Source organism: Panthera tigris, chromosome B3 (genome assembly GCF_018350195.1).
Source record: "Panthera tigris isolate Pti1 chromosome B3, P.tigris_Pti1_mat1.1, whole genome shotgun sequence".
In the NCBI taxonomy this organism is placed as follows: domain Eukaryota; kingdom Metazoa; phylum Chordata; class Mammalia; order Carnivora; family Felidae; genus Panthera; species Panthera tigris.
This window is the reverse complement of record NC_056665.1, coordinates 99646121-99669196: the sequence shown is the minus strand read 5'-3', so window position 1 is coordinate 99669196 and position 23076 is coordinate 99646121. Positions and strand designations below refer to the sequence as shown.

Here is a 23076-nt window from a genome sequence, read left to right as displayed (position 1 = left end):
CAGGCACCCATCTTACAGTTTCTAAATGATTTCAGTTTACTTACAGAAGAAAGCCCTACTTTCTTTGGAGGATATAATGGTTTTTAATAATTTGGGCCCTTGCTAGATCTCCATCCTTATTGCTTGTTCCTCCTTTTCACTTTATAATGCTAAATTACTTATTGTTCTCCAAATACACAAAGAAGAAAACAGGTCTTTCTATTCCTTCATGCTGTTCTACCCATTCGAGCTTTGGTATAATTCAGTTGCATGTGGTTGTAAGATGTCTCCACTTTCCTGCTGCTTGTTGGCTGGTGTTGCTCTCAGCTCCTATAGGCTATTCTCAGGTCCTCGCCACATGGTCTTCTCAAAAAATTGCTGCTTCCTCCTTCAGAGCCAGCAGGGCTCTGGCTGCATTGTGCTATGACAGTCTTCTATAATGTAACCTAATTAAGGGAATGGCTATCCTAGGAATTGGGATTATACAAGATTTGTATGCTGGGAATCTTGGGGGCCATTTTAGGATTCCGCCTACCATCGGTAAATACTGTTTCTCTAAAGAGAAAAAAGTTTTTCTTTAGAAACTTTTAGGATTAAAAAAAATCCTCAATAATTGCAAACCTTGCAAGAATACATCTTCCTGTGTATGTGCTTTTATCCACTCTTTGGTTACTCAGTGGGCTCTTTCAGTGTGGCAGTTTATGTTCCTTCAGTCATAGGAAACTTTTGTGTTTATTTCAGTGATGATTTCTCCCCTTTTATTTTCTTCCTTCTCTCTTTCTGGGGCTCTTAGTTGGACATTGGACCTCTTGAACCAGTCCTTCACCTTTATTACATTTTCTCTCCCATTTTTCATTTTTTGCTCTACTTTCTGGCAGATTTATTAAACTTTATTTTTTATTTCTTTATGGATGCAATATCTTCCCATCACCTTGAACTTATGAGAAGTAGTTTTCTGAACCTTCCTCCTGAATAGTCTGTATTTTTTCCATGTTCTGTATTTTTCTGTTTGTTCTGGTCTCTTTTATGTTAGAGGTTTTCCTCAGATGTTTGTTACTTCTTGGATATCTGTTTGTGAGTTAGAATATGAAACTAAAAAGCTGATTGGAAGTTCTGAGAATGTAGATGAGACTCGTTAACTCTGAGCTCCATAGGGTGTTTCTTTTTGATGAACCCTAATGTCAGTATACTCAGATTTTTTCTTGGGGTTATTCACAATTCTTGGAAAAGGATCTTCGCGTCTTCTGCTGGGAGGACAGAAGTCTGGCCACTATATTCTGGGAACTGAGTGGGTAGGGAGCTAGGAGTGCCTCAGCATTTGGTTACTTACTCCCCTCTCTTCTGGCGTGGTATTCACACTTTTCAGCTTTCCTGAAGTCCCCCCCAGATTTCTTCTGGTGTGAGGGAGGGACAGTTGCCTAAGCTCTTAGAGTCAGGGAGAGGAATCTCTGGATCTAACTTCTCTCCAAAGCTTTTACCCATCCTCCTTATTTTTTAGCCTTTTTGCCACTTCCCCCTCCAGTGTTTCTCTCCCAGTACCAGAGATACCAGGCACTGACCGATCTTGAGCAATTGTAGGATTCTGCAGTTAAAATTGAATTGTTTCTTAGCTTTCTCTCATGGCTTATGGGTTTGCTTTGTTAGACTCTAAGTCCATTATTATTCTGTTCTTTAGCTTCCAAAAATTTTTTGCCTTTTCTCTTTTCCTTTCTTCACATATGTATGTTTATCTCTTTTAAAAAAATCTCCCTGCTGTAGTTTTCCTGGGATTTCTTGAGGGAGTAAAATTAGATGTATATGTTCAAGCTGCTGTCCAAACTCAGATGTTCCTCATGGTTCTGTGTCATTTATTACATGTTTAATTCTTATGTGAAAGGACTTATTCCTTAGTTATTCTATTTCATTTGAAATATCTCTTCATTTATCAGTACCACACTGTTTTATTTATTGTTTTTTGTTTGTTTATTTCTTTATAATATGCTTATTCCTTGTCATTGTAATTTCACGTTTAACTCTTTGTAAATATGTTAGTTTTATAATGCTTGAACTATATAGGTACATTGGGAAGCTTAACCTCAGGAAATGCTGAGATGATTTCTGTTAATGTTGGATTTATTTCACAGACTTGGTTTTCTTACTCATGACTTTATTAATAAGAATTAGAGTTTACATCCAAATGTTGGAACCGTATTTCCTCACAGTGAAGACATTTTGTTCTCTTTTTAAATGAAGACTGAAGTTGCTGAAGACCCTCAACAGGTTTCAACCGTTCATCTGCAACTAGGATTACCACTGGTTTTTATTGTTAGTCAGCAAGCAACACATGAAGCTGACAGAAGAACTGCAGAATGGGTTGCTTGGCGTCTTCTGGGGAAAGCGGGAGTTCTACTCTTGTTAAGGTATCTTAAACATTGTATAGTCACTGTATTTAGCAAAACACTGTTTTTCTGTTTTTTAAATATGGCAGTATATTCACTTGTCAATAAACTCAAATCTCTAGTAAATTGTCATATAGTTAGAGCCAGTCGCTGAGCTAAATTCTGTGCATTAATTAGTAGCTTGATTAAAATTTAGACCTTTAAACTTTGCTAATATGAAGTTCTAGATCAAGATGGAGACTAGCAAATCTGGTCTGTCTTTATGTCTGCACTTTCTGAGAGTCACTAAATTGTAATCTTTTTTCATAAATTGTGTTCAGTATAAGAACATATAGTTCTCTTTCATATTGACATCCTGATGACTGTGATTCTTCAGATTAGCAATGTAAAACATTTATTTCCATTTTCAAAAAGGGACTCTTTGGAAGTGGACATTCCTCAACATGCTAATGTGGTCTTCAGAAGAGCAGAAGAGGTTAGTCATTTTATATATTGGTCTACAATGTTTATTAAAAGAAAGTTAATACATGTGGTCAGAAGTATATGCTTATTATAGAAGAAATTCTGTAAATTGCCACTATTCAAAGATTATTGCTGTTAACGTTTTGGTGTTATTTATTTTCCCTCATTTGTTAGTCTATTTCCATATCTATATATCCTAGGTATATATACTAGGTGTGTGTATATATATATATATATATATATATATATATATATATATATCATCATTTTCTTAAAAAAAAAATATATTTTTTTAAGAAAATTAGGGTCATGCTCTATAACCTACTTTTCACATAAAATCATATTTAATTACTTGCTATTGTGCTATGATGCCTGCCTTTTTACATTGTCTTGAACATCACTGATTGTTTCCTTTGGCTAAATTGTTGGAGGTGAAATTTGGCAAAGGAAGTGGGAATTTTTAAGGATGTTTATAGAATACATTGTCAAATTGCCCTCCAGAAACCAGCAGGGTTTAGAATTTCTTGTTCCTCATAAATCTTTGCCCCTACTGAGCATTACCATCTTAAAAAAAAATCTTCTCTATAGACAAAGCTCTTGTTTTAATTTGCATGCCTTTGATTACTAGTGAGTTTGAACATTTTTAAAGGCTTATTTCCCATTTGTATTTCCTTTGTAAATTTCTGCTATTGTCCCTTTTTTCTTACATTTTTCTTAAATTTTTCTTAAGAACTCTTTAATTCTGAACATTTCAAAATATCATATAAATATGCTAAAGATTGATTGATACGTTTATGAACTGCCAGACAGATTAAACGTAAATTCTCTTGCCTAAGTCTATGGCATGAATACTAGGTTGAGTCAGAAGACTTGAGTTGTGTTCCTTCTCGTTCTGAGACCAGAAAAATGAATTAACTTCTCCAAGCTCAATTTTCTCATTTGTGAAATATTCATAAAACCTTCCCATCTAACTTATTAGGAATTTATAAGACAAAATATGAAAATATTTTAAAAACTGTAGTATTGTTCAAATGTGTGTAGTATGTGGCTAGTATGCTCTGCTTTTTAGCCAGGTCGTGGAAAGAATACTTTCTGAAGCTATTTTTTTCCTAGTCGATCAAGATCCTTAAATGAGAAATTGTAATATTTATTATTTGGAGGTAGGTTTTATGGAAAAGTTAAAGCTCCTGCTCGTTTCCCAGTTTTGATTTCTTAAATTGTTAAAATAAAAAATTTTGTATAGTATGAGGTAAGATAGGTTATAAGATAGCTATCTCTGCAAAGATGTTTTCTGTAAAGGATAGAATAGTCTTTTCTATGAGTCTCTTTATTGAGTTCAGTGCAATTTTTTTTTTTTTTAACCTTCTCCTCAGGGCAGTAATATTCATCCTGGGATTGTATAATCATTCTTTCTTTCTCTCTTTCCAGGTAAAGATTTTGAGGGTCCTTAAAGTATAGAAGTGGTTGCAGAGATAGTATTGTATATTCATATTACTACACTACAAGCCTTGTAATATATAGTAAGGTATAAAACATATCTGTTAGTATTGCATTAGTTCTTCCAATTTTTTTTTTCCCTATGGCAGTGATTAGCAATATAGTATTAAGAGTTTATGCTCTAGAATCTTACTGCCTAGTTCAAATCCTGCTTTGTAACTCTGGGCAAATTACTTGATTTCTATGTGTGTGTCTCTCTTTTTTTTTTTTTTTTTTTCATTGTAAAGTAAGGTTCATAACAATATCTATTTAAAGAGTAGTTGGGTCAGTATATTAAAAAATATATATAAAGTGCTAAATTGGCACAGGGCCAATACTTTCGTAAGTGCTCAATAAACACTATTCATCCATTCAATCATTCCATAAGTATTTATTGTATACCTGCTTTGTTTCATGCACAGTCCTAGGCTCTGAGGATATAACAGTAAACAAAAGCAAATTTTTGCCCTCATGGAGCTAATATACTAGTGGCAGGAGGCAAATACAAAACCAGTATAGGTAGAATGTCCGATGGTGTTAAGGACAATGGAAAAAAAAGTCAAGGTAAGGTGAGAGAGTAGACTTGGAAGACCTCACTGATTAGTAACCATAAAGCAAAGGAATATGCTTGTGGATATATGGGGAGAGAATGTTCTAGGCTGAGAGGACACATGTTCAGAAGCTTTGAGAAGAGTTCTTTGTGTATTAGCATAGTTTTATGAGGATAGTATTAATGCCTAGAATCTTTCTTAGTATCTAAATTTTTAAAATTTAAAATCTTAAAATCTAAGTTTTTTCATTCCTTTCTTTGGCATTTTTTATAAAATCAAACCAAGAGGTAGGACAATAGAGTGAACAATCAAATACCTACTACCTAGATTCAACAACTAACATTTTAGATTAATGGGGCCAGTTTTTCCTCATTCTGGATTTGTCTGTTTCCTTTTGCTGTTATCTACCTTGTTCCTCTGTTCCCTTATGTTGTCTAAAAACAGGAAGTTAGATTGCCTAGCTTCATTAAGCATTTTGGACAAGATGTTGGTTTATTTGTATTTTATCTTATCTTAAAGTGGATGAGGTCTGGTTTTCTCACTTAATGATACCACATTTGAATACTGAATTAAGGTGGAGACGATTCATTCTCTCCATCCTAAGATGCATTTCCCCTATCCAATTAGCAAATAAACTGTAGGTAGAAATGCAAATAAAACAACAAGAGATACCAATACTCACCCACCAGAATGGGCTAAACATTTTAAAAGTAACAATACCAAGTGATTCTTAGGAAGGCAGAGTTACAAGAACTTTTGTATACTACTGGTAGGAGTGAAAATTGGTACAACGAAAATTGGAAAAGTATCTGGCAGTGCTTCCTAGAGCTGCAGCTACATATAGCATGTGAACCAGCAATTCCATTCCTAAGTACAAATGCGTATACATGTGCACCAAAAGACAGCTACAGTAATGTTCATAGCAGTTAGTATTTATAATAGTCCCAAGCTGTAAATAACACAAGTCCATGAGCAATATAATGGATAAACGCATGCATTAGATACATACATACATACATATATACTATTATATTCATGTAATGATTACATCATTGAAAAACAATAAACTGCTTTTATTTTTTTTATTTTTTTTTAATCTTTTTTTTAACGTTTATTTATTTTTGAGACAGAGAGAGACAGAGCATGAATGGGGGAGGGTCAGAGAGAGAGGGAGACACAGAATCAGAAACAGGCTCCAGGCTCTGAGCAGTCAGCACACAGCCTGACGCAGGGCTTGAACTCACGGACTGCGAGATCATGACCTGAGCCGAAGTCGGACGCTTAACCGACTGAGCCACCCAGGCGCCCCACAATAAACTGCTTTTAAATGTACACCTCACAAATAGTGTTGAGCAAAACAAGTGGTCACAAAAAAGTACAAACTGTATATAGTTCCACTAAACAAATTGAAAAACTGGCAAAATTGTACATGGTGATGAAAGACTAGTGATTACCTTTGGGGGAGGGTAATGACAGGGAGAGGCAAGAGGGTGGCCTCTGTGCTGGTAATAATGTTCTATATCTTCAATTGCATGGAGATTATAGAAGTGTATCAACTTCGTAAAAATTGGTCAAACTATATACTTAAAGTTTGTGTTCTTTCCTGTGTGAATGTTGCATTTGATAAGAACAGATACTACACTTGATCTTAGCCAAAAGGCCGAGAAGCGATGTGAATGTTGCATTTGAATACAAAAATATCCTACAACAATATCTATGTGTATTTCAAACAAATTTAGTTTGACTTTTGTTGCTTAAACTTTTAACTCCGTTATATTTCTGTAGAAGTGAAAAATTGCTTGCTTTGAATGTAATATTAAGAAGATGAAGATATGTGCTATCAAAGAACACATACACGTAGAGTTATTTTATAGCTTTATTCAAATGTATGGTTATAATCAGGGATTATTTACTGAAGTAATCTAGTGGCCTAAAATTTCATGGTTTTAAAATGTGATCATTGGGTATTAGTGAAAGAAATTGTAATGGACTAATCTCAATGGACTAGATAGTCTAGTCTTAAAATATTCTTAAAGTATCTGGGGGCAGATATTAGTTTTACATTTTTAGCTAAACAGGCAATTGAATATTTTACTGGAATTGTTTTAGGATGAGATATTATTTTGAATATTTCTGTGGAGTATCAGAATAATTTTGATTGGTCCTGTTTGCAATAAAATTGCACATATCCCTTTTATATTGAGGTGGGACATACCATTATGTGTGAAATGTTTCAGACTTCAGTTGAATAATGTAGTTGTGACAAGAAGCAAATGAGGCTTTCATTTCTGTTTTCCCATTTTTTTTTTTCAGTAGTGCACACTATCTTTATATAAAGTATGCTTTGGATACTTTCTATAGGGATTGTGGAATTTCCTTTTTTGTGTATTTAATATTATTTAAAAAATTTTTTTAACATTTATTCATTTTTGAGAGACAGAGTGTGAGTGGGGGAGGGGCAGAGAGAGAGGGAGACACAGAATCCAAAGCAGGCTCCAGGATCTGAGCTTTCAGCACAGAGCCCGACACGAAGCTCAAACTCACGGACTGCATGATCATGACCTGAGCTGAAGTCGGATGCTTAACTGACTGAGCCACCCAGGTGCCCCTTGTATTTAATTTTAAAACTGAAGTTCAAAGATTTAGTTTCATTTTAATATCAAACAAGTAAAACATTTTTATTAAAATGCTTTCTTATATTTTAGTCATGTTTTTAAAAATTCATGTATTTCTAGGGAGCGCCAGTGGAATTTTTGGTGTTACATGATACTGAGTTAATAATATCCCGTGTGGAAGGTAATACACACATTGAAGAAATGCAAGAAGATGAAGATGAGGACCTGCAAAGTCCAGATATGGGTAATATGTTTTGTGATGCTCCTTCCCCCACTTCCCCTCATTCCTGCTCAGTACCCATAAGGTCAGTGACATTTCAATGAATTAACTTTCTCCTAGAATATTTTGACATTCAAGCCTATGAAAAAAACCTAATGAAATCCATTTCACATTACATTTTGTCAAGTTTATTTGGTGGAAAACGTAGGGATGCTGTATTTTGTTTAGTGTGATACCTTTCATTATTGCATGCCAGGCTTCTAGCTTTTCACATCTGTGCCTTTATCTTCAAAATCAGTTCTTCCCGCTCTGCTGGTCTACTTCATGCTTAAAAATTACCCAGGAGCCGCAAAATTGTATTTTATTTTTATTTTTTCTATTAGAAAATGAAATCTGAATAAATATTGTTGTACTTGTAAATAAATCTGATTGTTGACAATTTGGAAGTAAATTTCAATAACATTTTAAAATTTCTTTTAACATGTTATATTTCTTTTTATTCTTATTGCTTATATTTTTGAAGTATTTTGTAGTTTCAGGGTTATTCCCCTAGACATTATTTGCTTCGACTGTCATTCATTCAGCTGATGTCTCCTTCATTTTGTAGTGGAATCGGTGTTTTAGCAGAGTTAAGCGATCTACCCAAGGTCTCACAAATGGCACGTGATGGAGCCTGGTCTAGAACTTAAGCATTCTGGCTTGAAATTATTTATGATCATTATTATTACTGATACTTCTTTCATAAGATTAATGCTATTCTGTAATTGCTCACTTACATTTCTCTCTTATCCACTCGTCTATAATATCTCTAAAGTAGGGATTATGTCTTGTTCATTTTTGTATTCATTTAGTATATACTTGAATGTTTTACATAATACGAGTATGAGCTCTAAGAAGGGAGCAGTTTACATATTTTCATGAAGTCCATTCATTATTTTGATCAAAATCTATATTATAAATTTAATAAGGGCTCTGAGCCTTAACAGTTACCAGTGACCAGTTTCTTGGATTGAGCTATGTTCTAGTTTTTTTCTAATATGCAGAGGTTGGAACTGCTTGTGGTTTAAGCCAGAGTTCTCCATAGCATTGTCATTACACGGAACCTGTGTTCTGGTCTCTTGCTCCCAGCTTTATTCCTATCATGGTTCATATAGTCCACCCTCCAGTCAAGGGAATCGCCCCTGTGTCAGCTTAATGAGATTCCTGTCCTCAGTGGGAGTTGCTTGTTTCAAGCTTTCCTTATTGCTTCCCCTATATTGCTTCCTGACTGTCTGGCCTTAGTTTGCCCTGTGGTGTGGCCTTCTCTTTCTTTTGACTCTCTGCCTGCTTTCTCTCCTCAGCCTAGTTCCTTTGACACCTTTGCCGTTTGAGTCTTGTTTTGTTGTAGGGTTTTTTGTGTGTGTATGTGTGTCTTAACTTTCTACATCTATAATCCATATTGGCCCATAATAGTGTACATAGTCATGTCCATCTACATAGTCCCCCCAACCTTGTTTTATTCCCATTTGTATATGAGGATTAGGAAAGCGTTTGTTGCCACGTAAGTACACAACACAAAGAAAAATGGCCTTCAAAGGAAATGGGCACAGAATGAATCAGAATGAAATGGACTGAATTCTGTAAAAGGATGATACGGAAAAAGGATTAAACATGTATGGCTTAAAAGAAAGCGTGTATATATTGATGAATTGGTGAAAGGTAGAGCCAAACAATGGGTCAATTTACAAGTGAGGGTAGCTTATTGAGAGAATAGGAAAGAGGAAAAGAAAGTGTTGGAAGAAGAGAAGAGCAAGAGTAGATTGGGAAATAAGAAAGGACTGGAAGGAAAATGAAAATATGTGAATAAGAAGGAAAAAATACAGTAAAAAAGAAAATAGGCCTTTATTAATTTTAGTATTAGAGTCATAACTTGTTAGTGTCATGAAATGTGGTATTTTAAAATTCCTTTAAGTTAGTATAGTACAGCTATTATATTTGAACATATAACTATTATATTTAAGTTAGTGTAGTACAGCTATTATATTTGAACACTGAGGCCCAGAGAGTAACGTGACTGATTAGTCACACAGCTGAAACTTGCTGAGATGTACTATCGTCCAGATCTAGTATTTTATTTTATAGCATTTGAAATCATATGAAAATAATACTTCCAATTTTTATTATATTATCCCCCTCCCTTCCTGTCTTTGTAATGTGTTATTATAGAGAATTATGGACTTACCGTAAAGTAGACAGGAGAATAGAACAAATCTCCTGATATCCATTACCTGGCTCCACCCAACTACCATCAACTCATGGCTATCCTGTTCCAGTCACTCTTGGCCCACCCCTTATTATTTTGTTGCAAATCCCAAATATATAGTTTCGCTCCAAAATATTTCCCTGTGTATTTCAGAAATACAAAGATTCTCCTTTTAAAATGAGCATGATTAATGCTATTATTACATCTAAAAAATTAACAGTAATCTTTAATATCATCAGGTAGCCAGTCAGGGTTTGCATTTCTAGTTGCATGCCCTTTCATGCCACTGTGCCTTTGCACATGCTGTTCTCTTTCCTCTGTATGCCTCCTCTGCCTTCCTTCACTGCCTACCTAAGTTTCATTTTCTTTTAATATTCAGCTAGTGTCAACACTTCTAGGAAACTTTGTTTCTCTCATCAATTTAGGTGTCCCTTCAGTGTTACTATATAATCTATACAAACCTCCAACAGAATATTTACAAATTCAAAGAGTGTGTGTGTGTGTGTGTGTGTGTGTGTGTGTGTGTGTGTGTGTGTGTGTTTACCCCATACACAGATGGTGGATGGATGGATAAATGAATGAGTCCACTGGTTGGTTGGTTGGTTGGTTGGTTGGTTGGTCTAAGTTAATGAAAGGTTTTTACATATTCAAAATCCACATAACTTGATGCACTTAGAATAAAATCTAAAATTCTTGGCTCGTATGGCTTCTTATGATGTAGCTACTGCCTACCCTAGAGTTTTCTCATACCATTTATTCTTTCATCCCATCTTGTTTTGGTCAAATTTGCCTTCCTTCAATACCTAGTATATGCTAAGTTCTTTTATGTCGTAGAGGCTTTGAAAATATTCTTTATGCCTAAGACATTTTTTTAAATTCTCTAGCTGGAAGGCTTTGGATCTCCAAATCTAAATCTCCCTATTACAATCTCTCATTGTACTATTTTCCTTCCTTAAACTGACACAATTTATAACTATATGTTTAGTCAGTGATCAGTTTATTGTCTGACTTTTCGGTAAATGGAAACTCCATGTGGTCAGGGACTATATCTGTTTTGTTTACTATTTTCCCCTAGTGTCCATCACAGTGCTTGTCCTATAGTGGAATTTATGTAACTTATGCATTTATATATACATTAATTTCTTTTTGAACATTTTAGATATTCAAGATGATGAAGTGGCAGAAACTGTTTACAGACATAGGAAGACACAGTTACCTTTGGAACTCACAGTGGAACTAACAGAAGAGACATTTAATGCGACAGTAGTGGCTTCTGATAGCATAGTGCTTTTCTACGCTGGTTGTGAGTATGAACCTTTAGAGGGGACGATATTACATATTAGAACATTTAAAGTTGGCGGATCTTATTTTTGCGTTCTATATATTGCCTGTTGTAACAGCTATGTAATAGCTTTCATAGTTCCCAGGTAGACTGCACATATTGAACAATTTACTAACTTAGATAAATTATTGTGATTCCAGCTAATGATTTTAATATTTTAACAGTTCTTATGGATCTAAAGGAAACATATTGCTTTTATCTTCAAATAATAGCTCTTCAACTATATTCCTTGCAGTATGAGTGCAGAAAATTAGTTGCATTTGGAATCTTCTTGAATGTTTGCATAATACTGAGGACTATATATTAGAATTTCTTATTAAGAAATAACAATTTTGGGAAACCCCATCAATCTATATGTTTGTTAATATATAGATATGGATGGAGATATGCATGTTGCAATATCTGTTGAATTTTTTGTTTCAATGTAGGGCAGGCAGTATCCATGGCATTTCTGCAATCCTATATCGATTTGGCAATTAAATTGAAAGGTACTGTAATGTGGTATGCATACTTATTTGATTCTGAGCTGTAGCTATTTGTAAAACCATATCATGCTAAAGATGAATAAAACCACATAAGATTTCAAGTAATTATATTTGCGTCTTTAACATTACATTAATGAACCATGAGTTTCAAAAATGCTCAGAAGCATTCGTCTTGGCTCTCTTCATAGAACTGTCTTCAGTAGAAAGTAGAGAGCCTATGTATTAAGTACTGGAGGTCACACAGTCAATCCAGTAATCTTTTTGGCTGAATTGATTCATGTATTGAGTGCCTACTCTGAATCAGTTACTCTTAAATATTATTAAATAAATACTGAATACACTTAAAAATTTGACACATAAGACTCAGTCACAGTCTAATCAGCGATCCAAGATCTCAGTATTCTTAAAGCTATACAGTTAGCTCCTCATGAACTAGGATATTTTTTTATTTCAAATTTTTATTTAAATTCTGGTTAGTTAACATATATAGCAAAATTGGTTTCAGATGTAGAATTTAGTGACCCATCACCCACATACAACACTTAGTGCTCACCATAAGTGCCCTCCTAAATACCCACCATCCATCCAGTCCACCTCCCTTCATCAACCCCAGTTGCTCTCATAGTCAAGAGTCTTGCATGGTTTGCTTCCCTCTCTCTCCTTTTCTTTTCCTTTCCTTCCCCTGTGTTTATCTGTTTTCTTCCTTAAACTCCACAGATGAGTGAAATCAGATGGTAGTTTTCTTTCCACGGACTGACTTATCTGATTTAGCATTATACAATCTAGCCCTATATGGTATTTCTTTTCTTTTTTTCTTTTTTGTTTATTCATTTATTTTGAGAGAGAGAGTGTGTGTGTGTGTGAACAGGGGAATGGCAAAGAGAGAGGGAAAGAGAGAATCCCAAGCAGGCTCCACTCTGTTAATGCCGTGCCCAAAGCAGGGCTCGATCTCACAAATCGTGAGATTGTGACCTGAGCCAAAATCAAGAGTCAGATGCTTAATCGAGCCACCCAGGTGCCCCACAGGACCTTTCTTAATAGCCACAATCATTTAACTGTTCTATGAAACCTGATCCAGTGGTAGGCAAATAAGAATCCAAGGAATGGACTTGAACTCAATATATTTATACCATCATCCCAGCAAAGACATAAGGAATATTGTTAGTAAGAAAGAGATAATGATGGAATCCAAGGAATGGACTTGAACTCAAAATATTTATGCCGTCATCCTAGCAAACATATAAGGAGTATTGTTAGTAAGAAAGAGATAATGATGGAGGGCGCCTGGGTGGCTCAGTCGGTTGAGCGTCCGGCTTCAGCTCAGGTAATGATCTCACGGTTTGTAAGTTCGAGCCCCGCATCAGGCTCTGTGCTGACAGCTCAGAGCCTGGAGCCTGTTTCAGATTCTGTGTCTCCCTCTCTCTCTGCTCCTCCCCTGCTCGTGCTCTGTCTCTGTCTCTCTCAAAAATAAATAAACATTAAAAAATAAAAAAAAAAAGAGATGATGGATTAGGATAGTGTTTTGTAATCATTGAATGTATCATGCTTCGTATCTGTAATATGATTTCTTCCTACTGTTTTTCTTGTAAATAAATAGAAGTTGTTCTAGTTAAACAGGCTTATTCTCATAGCTGTTATATGAATGTATCTAACATTTAGTTTTTTTGGCCACTAACCTACAGGCTCTTTCATTATTTAGTAAGTTCTTTATGGATAGGTAGCATGCCTTATACTTAGCTCACTGGACTTGACATATTGCCTCACACTGTAGAATATTTGGTTTTTAATAATTGTTGAATAAATGTATAAACTAATATAGTAGAGTTTAGTGGAAAATATATACTAGTGTACAACTTATTTATATATTGGGGACTTTTGTAAACTCAAGAAATTGCTTCCAGAAAGTCAGTCCTAAATATAACATGTTCTATATTAATAAAAACATCAGAGATTTATTTATTTATTTATTTAAAAAAATTTTTTTTTTCAACGTTTTTTATTTATTTTTGGGACAGAGAGAGAGACAGAGCATGAACGGGGAGGGGCAGAGAGAGAGGGAGACACAGAATCGGAAACAGGCTCCAGGCTCCGAGCCATCAGCCCAGAGCCTGACGCGGGGCTCGAACTCACGGACCGCGAGATCGTGACCTGGCTGAAGTCGGACGCTTAACCGACTGCGCCACCCAGGCGCCCCTAAAAACATCAGAGATTTAAAAAATCACTTTTGAACAATTTCTCCTCAGTTCATTTGTTAACCACATTTGATCCAACTTTTGATTATTTGAAGTAAAGATATTATTAAGTCTGTAGATATTGTGATTCCTAATCTTTTTTTAAGAAAAGCAAATCCTGTTACTCTCTTTCAGATTCTTCTTTATGGTTACAATCTATGGAAAGATTCAAGTTTCTTCTTTTAGGTTCTCCAGGCTCATTGGCAAAATATTAGAAGAGAGAAAATAAAAGGGGGGAAATATAAACCATATTGAAGTAATAATTAGAGAATGTCCCTGAATAATAGAATTATCCCTCCATCCAGCCCATTTGTCAGATACTAAATGAAAATGGAAAAAGATTCCTTTACTTTCTTCTCTATTAATGATCAAATAAAGAGCCTACCTGATCTCTCAGTCCCAGGACTCTGAGTTGTATGTGTTTGTAGAATAAAAAGTGGATAACCAACCCAAGACGTGATTTCCTTTTTCATTTAGTACGTTCTTTGTAACAGTCCTTTTAGTAATTAGATATTGGATAAATGGAGTGTTTTAGAAGTTCAGGGGGCTTAATGTAGAGACATGTATAGGTAACTATAGTGTTTTATGTCTGCATTGAAGGCCATACTATAACTTTGTAAATTAGGAGAATATTTTAATACTTTGGGCATTTAGTCCTATAACCTTTCACATTGACTTTGTGGGGAAAAGCCACTTTTCATCTTAGTCAAAGATGATGAAGGATATTTTATCCTCAGTCACAAGGTGGCAGCAAATATCAAGTATTTATACTTACCTAGCCTCTAGCTTAGAGAACCTGTTTTTTTTTTTGTTTTTTGTTTTTTCATTTAAATTAGGAACACTGAAATTCCTGCATTGATAAAGTATGGAGGATGTAATACTGCAGGCATCTTAGAATATTAGACTGTTCTAGTTGAAACATGATTAAATATTGAAACCATTTTACTTAATTTTTAAAGTTTATTTATTTTGAGAGAGAGTGAGACTGTGCCAGTGTGGGAGGGGCAGAGAGAGAAGGAGAGAGAGAGAATCACAAGCAGGCTCTGCATTGACAGCGTTAAGTCCAACCCGGAGCTTGTACTCATGAACCACCTGGGCCAAAACCAAGACTCAGATGCTTAACCAGCTGAGCCACCCAGGTGCCCCTAAATATTAAAACCATTTTATAGGGAAAAAAATTAAAATTTTAAATGGATAACTTTAATATAAGTTAGCCTTATCCCTTTTTTTCCCCGTTTTATTAATTTTTCAGTTTTGAAGATAACATCAAATTTTTCAACTAGGGCTGCAGGGACAAAGGAATAATAACTTTTTTAGCAGTGATAGACCTGTTGAGAATGCCTATTGAAGGGAAAAAACTGCATTTGTAATAGTTCTATATTTCATACTTGGGTGGCATTATATAATACAGTACTCTGTATGAATAAGTATCACTAGATATTTGTTGACGAAATGATTAAAATAACAGATAAAAGAACTTTGTAGAGAAGCCATTTAGCAGATGTAATTTCAGAAGGAATAAGGATTTATTTTTGTTTATATGTTCATACAATATTCAGGTTTAATATACTTTAGTGTTAAAAATGAAATTTCGTTCACGAAGAAATGTCAGGGTACATTCCACAAATTTTCACTGGGTACGTACTAAGTAGCACACATTGTGCTGTGCAGCAGGAATATAGTGGTGAATAAGACAGACTGCACCCTGTATGAGTTATCAAGCAGATAGCTAACAGGAAATCTGAAGTGATAAGTTATTGCATCTGAGTGGTATAATCTAGAATTATTTAAGATAGAAATTTTTAATATTTAAAATTTTTTGGTGACAAAATATTAAAATATTTCAGTTTACAACTTTAATTATATGATGAGGTTATACCCTACATTAGGAAATATCCCAAATTGATACAGTTTCCTTCTTTGATACAATATTAAGGTTTCCTTTTGTTAGAATGTATTTTTTACTCTCGGTAGTTGAGTTGTGTGGTTCTTGTTTTATTTGGGTTTTGATCTCATTCTGCCTAACAATTTACATATTTTGGAGAACTTTACATATATTATTTACAGAACAAGTAAGAATCTGTATTTGTGATTCTACTATATGTTTTTTAGGCAGAAAATAAAGTATTTAGATAGGATGGGGTACCTGAAGCCTTATATGAGTCTCCTGTATGTCATTTATTCACACACTGTTTAGGTGTTTCATGTAGAAGGACTCCTCTAGATGTGAAAATCAGTGTTGAGTAAAACAACACTGTCCCTACTCTCAAGGAGCTCTCTTCATAGAGACAGACATTAGTCATATAACAACACAAATGAGTATGTAATTAACTAATGAGACAAGGACAGGAGATGGTTCATAAGAGCATAGGAAACTGATGTAGATTAGCGTGTCTGAGAAGGCTTTCTTGTAGTGATCATACATGCAGAGATCTGAAGGGATGAGAGAGACCTAATGGCAAAGGTTGGTAGGAGTTGGCTGATCCCAAAACAGATTCGAGTTTTGAAAAGATATCTATCTCTAGGTTCAGGGTAGAGACATAATCAGGTTCAGGGAGACAAAGTAAGAGCCTATTGTATTATGTAGGAGAAATGACGGCTGGAGTACAGTCAGTAATGAAAAATGGACAGATGTGAGAGGCAGTTGACCCTTGAATAAGGTGGGGATTAGGGGGATACCAACTCCCCCGCATTGTCAAAAATCCTTATGTAACTTTTGACTTCCCCCACACTTTACTAATAGCCTGCTGTTGGCTGGAAGCCTTGCTGATAACATAAAGAGTCAATTAGCATATATTTTATGTATTATGTGTATTATATACTGTATTCTTTCAAAAAGTAAGCTAGAGAAAAAAATGTTAAATCGTAAGAGAAAATACATTTATAGTACTGTACTGTATCAGAAAAAATCCATGTGTAAGTGAACCTGTGCATTCCAAACCCATGTTCAAAGGTCAAATTGTATTTAATTTTTTTTTTTTTTACATTTATTTATTTTTGAGAGACAGAGCACAAGCAGGGGAGGGGCAGAGAGAGAAGGAAACACAGAATCCGAAGCAGGCTCCAGGCTCCGAGCTGACAGCACAGAGCCTGATGCAGGGCTCAAACTCACAAACCATGAGATCATGACCTCAGCTGAAGTCGGATGCTCAACCAACTGAGCCACCCAGGCGCCCCAAGGTCAAATTGTATTTAAAGTTTAGGTGGTCTGTTTTCTTCTTAAATTCCATATGAGTGATATCATATGTTATTTGTTTTTCTCTGACTGACTTATTTCGCTCAGCATAATACTCCAGCTCCATCCACATCATTGCAAATGGCAAGATTTCATTCTTTTTAATGGCTGAGTAATATTCCACTGTGTGTGTGTGTGTGTGTGTGTGTGTGTGTGTGTGTGTGTGTGTGTGTATATTTATATATACCACCTCTTATTTATCCATTTATCAGTCGATGGACACTTGGGCTCTTTCCGTAATTTGGCTATTGTTGATAGTGCTGCTATAAACATCAGGGACCATGTGTCTCTTCGAATTTCTACTTTTTATCCTTTGGGTAAATACCTAGTAGTGCAATTGCTGGATGGTAAAGCAGTTCTATTTTTAAGTGAGCAGTGGTTGTTGTATACAAGTGATGAATCACTAAATTCCACACCTGAAACTAATATTACACTACATGTTAACTAACTGGGATTTAAATAAAAACTTGAAACTCTAAAATAAAGTTTAGGTGATAAGATGGAAAAGACATGCTGATTGATTTGACTAGACATGGAAGTTTAGGAATGGAGTGACACTAAAGGTGATACTTTGTTTTCTGATTTGTGTAAGAATGGCAGCCTATAGGCAGGAAACCATATTTGGGTTTAGACGTATTGAATTTGAGGACATTTCCATTCAAAGAGAAATACAGAAGGCAGTAGGGATACATGGGTCTAGAACTGTAAGGAAGAGGCTGGGCCAAAGATATAAATATAGGATTCATTCTGTTGTTGATAATTACTGAGATTGTCTGGGAAGAGAGTGTATAACAAGAGAAGGCAACTTAAACTGAGCCTTGAGGAACTCCTATCTCTGCTGTCAGAAGAACATGCAAAAGGGACCAAAACAGAACAGCAGAGGACGTGGGGAAATAAGCCAGAAGGGGAAGGTGTTGCAAAAATCAGGGGAAGAGAGAGTCCTGCAGAAACAGTTCATGCTGATGAGAGGTTAAAATAAGAATGGACAATAAAAATATTGTCAAGTCTACCCAACTGAGTTTTCTACACTAATATTTATAAAATGTGCATTTTCGTTTTATTTAGGCACATCCACTATGCTGCTTACTAGAGTGAACTGTGCAGATTGGTCTGATTTATGTACTAAGCAAAATGTTACTGAATTTCCAGTTGTAAAGATGTACAAGGAAGGCAAGCACCCAGTATCTTATGCTGGTATGTTAGGAACTGAAGATCTCCTAAAATTTATCCTGCTGTAAGTATTCACATTCTTCCTAAGACTTTAAAAATTTTAGGTCTATAAACCTTCTAATTCCCATGCTTTATTGACATACTTTGAATAGGTTAAGGAGTAATGAATTGAGATAACAGGATAAACGGTGGGGAGAGCCTATCCACATCACTTTTGGGGAGATAGAAATTTTATTTAATGAGGGTGATTTTTTTTTTAATTACAAGAGTATTTAATTGTCTTTGTTTTGTCAGATATTTATCGTGTGGAATATAGTGTTTGCTAAGTTCAATATGTTTTATTTTTTATTTTTTGCAAGCTGAAAAGTGTCTTTAAAAATTAATTTTGAATGTAGTTATATATTCATTCAGCAACAGGATTTCATGCCCAGTGAACATAACATCTGTGCAGGAAGCAGAAGAATATTTAAGTGGGGAATTATATAAAGACCTGATCCCCTACTCTAGTGTGTCTGTGCTGGGACTATTTAGCCCAAACATGACCACAGGTGAGTAGAAGTGAACTTTTAAATTATGTAATAGTTAAAAACTTGCTTATTAGCTTTACTTTTAAAAAGGAATTAGTATCTTTTTAAATTATAGAGAACTCAAATTATAGAATTTTTAAAATGCAGAGAAATTTGAAGAAAAAATAAAAATCCAAAATTAGAGTTATTAAATTTTGATGTAATTCCTTCCCTCATTTTTCTTTGTACCTATGTATTGCATATTAATATGTTTTAATATAATTGGACTAGTACTGTGTATCTAGGTTAGTAACTTGCTGTTTTTATTTAATATTACATGGGTTCATCTTTTCCATGTGATTAGTATTCTTCAAAAACATTATGGCTGTATATTTGGATGAATATACTGTAATTTAGCTATTTACCAACAAATAACACCTGTTGTTTTCCTTTTTTCTTTTTGCTGTGAAGAATATTTTTATTTATGCATATTTGTGTGGAATTTAGACCATTTAATGGATAAATTTATAAATTTTTAAATTTATAAATTCCCAAAAGGAAAATAACTATGTTTTCTATAAGCTGTGTGTTTTATGTGTTATTCATTTTTAGAAATGGGTTTTTAGTGCTTGTCTAATGAATTACTATGAGATTTTGATGTATTAAGGTTATTAAGTTCTTGTCATTTGTTTCAATTATTTTCCCCCAGTTTGTTTGGTTTTTAGCTTTGTTTAATAATTTTATATTTAACAGTTTAAAATTTGTTTCAAATCTATTGATTTTGATATTTCTTCCATTGATTTCAATTATAGAAAATCTCTATCATCTTTATCAGTTAGTATTCACCTGTATATTTTGTTTTTGCTTTAATTTATAATATTTTCTTACTCTATATTATCTTCCTTTGAATATTTTTTTAAATTGTGATAAAATACACATAACATAATTTACCATCTTAACTATTTTTCAGCATATAGTTCACTAGTGACAAGTATATTTACATTGTTGTACAACTAATCTCCAGAACTTTTTCATTTTGCAAAACTGTAACTGTACCTATTAAACAACTCTACATTTCCCTGTTGGCCTAGTCCCTGGCAGCCTCCGTTCCACTTTGTATCTCTATGAATTTGACTACTCTGGGTACTTCCTATAAGTGGAATCATACAGTATTTGTCTTTTATTGGCTGGCTTACTTAGCATGATGTCCTCAAGGTTCATCCATGTTGTATCATATGTCAGAATTTCCTTTCTTTTAAAGGATGAATAATATTTCGTTGTATGTATATAGCACGTTTTACTTATCCATTCATCTGTTGATGGACACTTGGGCTGTTTTTACCTCTTGGCTATTGTGCATAATGCTTCTGTGAACATGGGTGTTCAAATATATCTTCAGGACTCTGCTTTCAATTCTTTTAGATATATACCCAGAAGTGGAATTGCTGTGTCATATGATAGCCCTACTTTTAAATTTTTGAAGAACCACTATACTGTTTTCCCTAGTGGCTGTACCATTTTATATTCCCACCAATAGTATACAAGGGTTCTAATTTCTCCATATCCTCAGCAACACTTGTTATTTTCTGTTTGTTTGTTTGTTTGTTTGTTTGTTTGTTTGTTTTGTTAGTAGCCATCCTAATGGGTGTTAGGTTTTGATTTGATCATGGTTTTGATTTTCACTTTCCTAATAAGTAGTGATATTGAGCATCTTTTTATGTCTTGTTGGCCGTTTGTATATCTTCTTTGGAGAAATGTCTATTCAAGTCCTATGCCCATTTTTTAATCGGGTTATTGTTGAGTTGTAGGAATTCTTTATATATTCTGGATATTAACCCCTTATCATATATATGAATTGCATATATTTCTTTCTGTTCCATGGAATACCTTTCCACTTGTTGACTGTGTTCTTTGACCTTTTTTCTTTTTAAGTCTTTACCATTTAGATATTTTTTGTGCATGATATGAAGTTAGGAGACAACTCTATTTTTGTCTAAATAGTTAATTATCTGTTTTCCCCTCTTTTTTTTGATTCCACTGTCACCATATTAAATCCATGTCTGTATGTGTGTATATATATTTGTTTAAATGTTTTCTCTTTTATTCACTTTTATCTCCCTAATATAATATTTTTTTAATACATGTTGAATATATAATTGGTTCAACTCTGGTTTGCCTTTTTTTGCCTGTTGACTCTTCCAGGTGAACTTCGGTCCGTTACACATTATTGTCTCAACTTATTTGTATGTCCGTTGATTGTTTTATGCTTCACTATTATCTCTTTAGTTAGTTTAGTCTATATGGAATATGCTTTCAATTTCTTCTGTCATCTTTTTCTCTATATGGGCTTCTATAGTCTTGTATTGTAAACTCAGATTATCATTATTCTTGAACTTTTTTTTTTGCATTATATATTTCTCTTTGAATTTTTTGCATTTTTCTAGCATTTTATTATGAAAAATTTCAAACTTAAAGCAAAAGTTGAAAGATTTTATAGTGAACAGCCATATACCCATCATCTAGTTTCTACTATTAGCATTTAACTTGTACTTGACTTAGCACATGCCTGTGCATCTATCCATCCTTCTTCCATCCATCAATTACTTCATCTTATTTTTGATGCATTTCAAATGTTTTTTCTTTTTTTTTAAATTTTTTAAAATGTTTTATTCATTTTCTGAGAGAGAGAGAGAGAGAGAGAGAGAGAGCGAGAGAGCAGGCAAGGGGCAGAGAGAGAGAGGGAGACACAGAATCCAAAGCAGGCTCCACAGCCCGGAGCCTGATGTGGGGCTCGAACTCACGAAACAAGATCATGACCTGAGCCGTAGTCAGAAGTTTAACTGACTGAGCCACCCAGGTGCCCCAAATTAATGTGTTTTTTTTTTCATTCAGCATTGATACATTGCTGATAGCAATTAATTTTACCTTGTTAGTTTTACATAGATAGCATCATAGACTAGAGTGTTCTTTTGATATCACATCTTCTCTATTTTTAGACTCTTTTTTTCTAGCTTCATAGGAATGTCCTACAATAAGTTTTAAAGGAAGGGTACACAGGGCATTCTTCCTAACTGGTAATATTGCTTAGAATGTTATTCTCTTGCTTTTGTATATGGATGGTTTCTTGACTAGATAACAAAATCCTTAGTGGTGTTTTTTCTTTTTTCATCATGTTAGCTGTTGGCATTTATCTAACAAACCTGCCCCCTTTCTTTTCTTTCATTTAAGATGAATTTCAAATTCTGAATACAATCTTTTAAGGATATTTTTATGGAAAGAATATCCCCATATCTAGCATCAAACTTACAGATAGTGGATACTATCTTCTATCTACTTATTATGTTTGCTTTCTACAAATTTCTGTCTAGTAATTTTTCCCCTCTACTTGGCCTTCACAATCTTTTAAAATAAAAGCCAACATAACTTACTAGAAAGAAATGATAAGAATATGAATGTGTGTTCTGTGACTTCCCATCTTAGAAGGCAAAATCCTAGAGGGGATAGCTTTTTCATTTGTATTTTTATGAAAAATTGTGAAATGAGGGAGTTTATTTTTTACTCCTGTATTTTTGCCTTTCTAATGTTTTTGCTTCCACCGTTGACTTTGTCTTCTGTCTACCTCTGGTGCCCTAAGGTTGCCAGTTATTATTTACTCTGGGCCTCCTTCCAAAAAGGATTAAGGTCTTTAGATAATAAAAAGTACACATACAATAAGATCATTAAAACAAGAATAAGAGTTAAGCCATAAAAGAGTAGGGGATAATTATGTAGAATACTTTGAAAACACTGCAGTTGATCATAAAACTTAACCCTAAGTAATCTGGTATCAACTGGAAACAAAAAGATGAAATTTTTGCCAGCTAATCATCATTATATGATAAATGGCAACATAAAAGTTAGGATGCTGACTCATCCACAGAGAAAACTTTTCCCTGATTGTAAATGCTGAGAGGGATTTTACATATATCTTTTATGTAAGAGATCAGCACAGGGAACAGTATACTTTATGACAATTTTGTACAAATGCTAAGATTTACATATAATTGTCTCTCAACACAAGTCAAAGGTATAGTGTTAAAATATATAGAGATCGTTTTGCTGTGCCAGAATGATGTAATCTGGGGACAATGCTTTTTTATTATTTCACTAGATTGATTGTTCTCAGACTTTTCAGTCAGGTATTC

At 34.3% G+C, this 23076-nt stretch overlaps 1 protein-coding gene and 1 pseudogene across 3 annotated transcripts in view; one reads left to right on the top strand and one right to left on the bottom strand.

Moving 5' to 3' along the window:
- Window positions 1–23076, top strand: part of TXNDC16 (thioredoxin domain containing 16) — a 136226-nt gene that overhangs the window by 70064 nt on the left and 43086 nt on the right. For 2 of the 3 annotated variants that reach the window (XM_007097565.3, XM_015544486.2), the window contains exons 10-16: window positions 2212–2378; window positions 2772–2832; window positions 7582–7705; window positions 11083–11226; window positions 11694–11753; window positions 18282–18450; window positions 18798–18934. In XM_007097565.3, the coding sequence (XP_007097627.2) occupies window positions 2212–2378; window positions 2772–2832; window positions 7582–7705; window positions 11083–11226; window positions 11694–11753; window positions 18282–18450; window positions 18798–18934 (862 nt within the window). The remainder of the gene's footprint in view (window positions 1–2211; window positions 2379–2771; window positions 2833–7581; window positions 7706–11082; window positions 11227–11693; window positions 11754–18281; window positions 18451–18797; window positions 18935–23076) is intronic. The other variant, XM_042989701.1, reaches the window with a different exon arrangement.
- On the bottom strand, window positions 6354–6518 carry LOC122240010 (annotated as a pseudogene).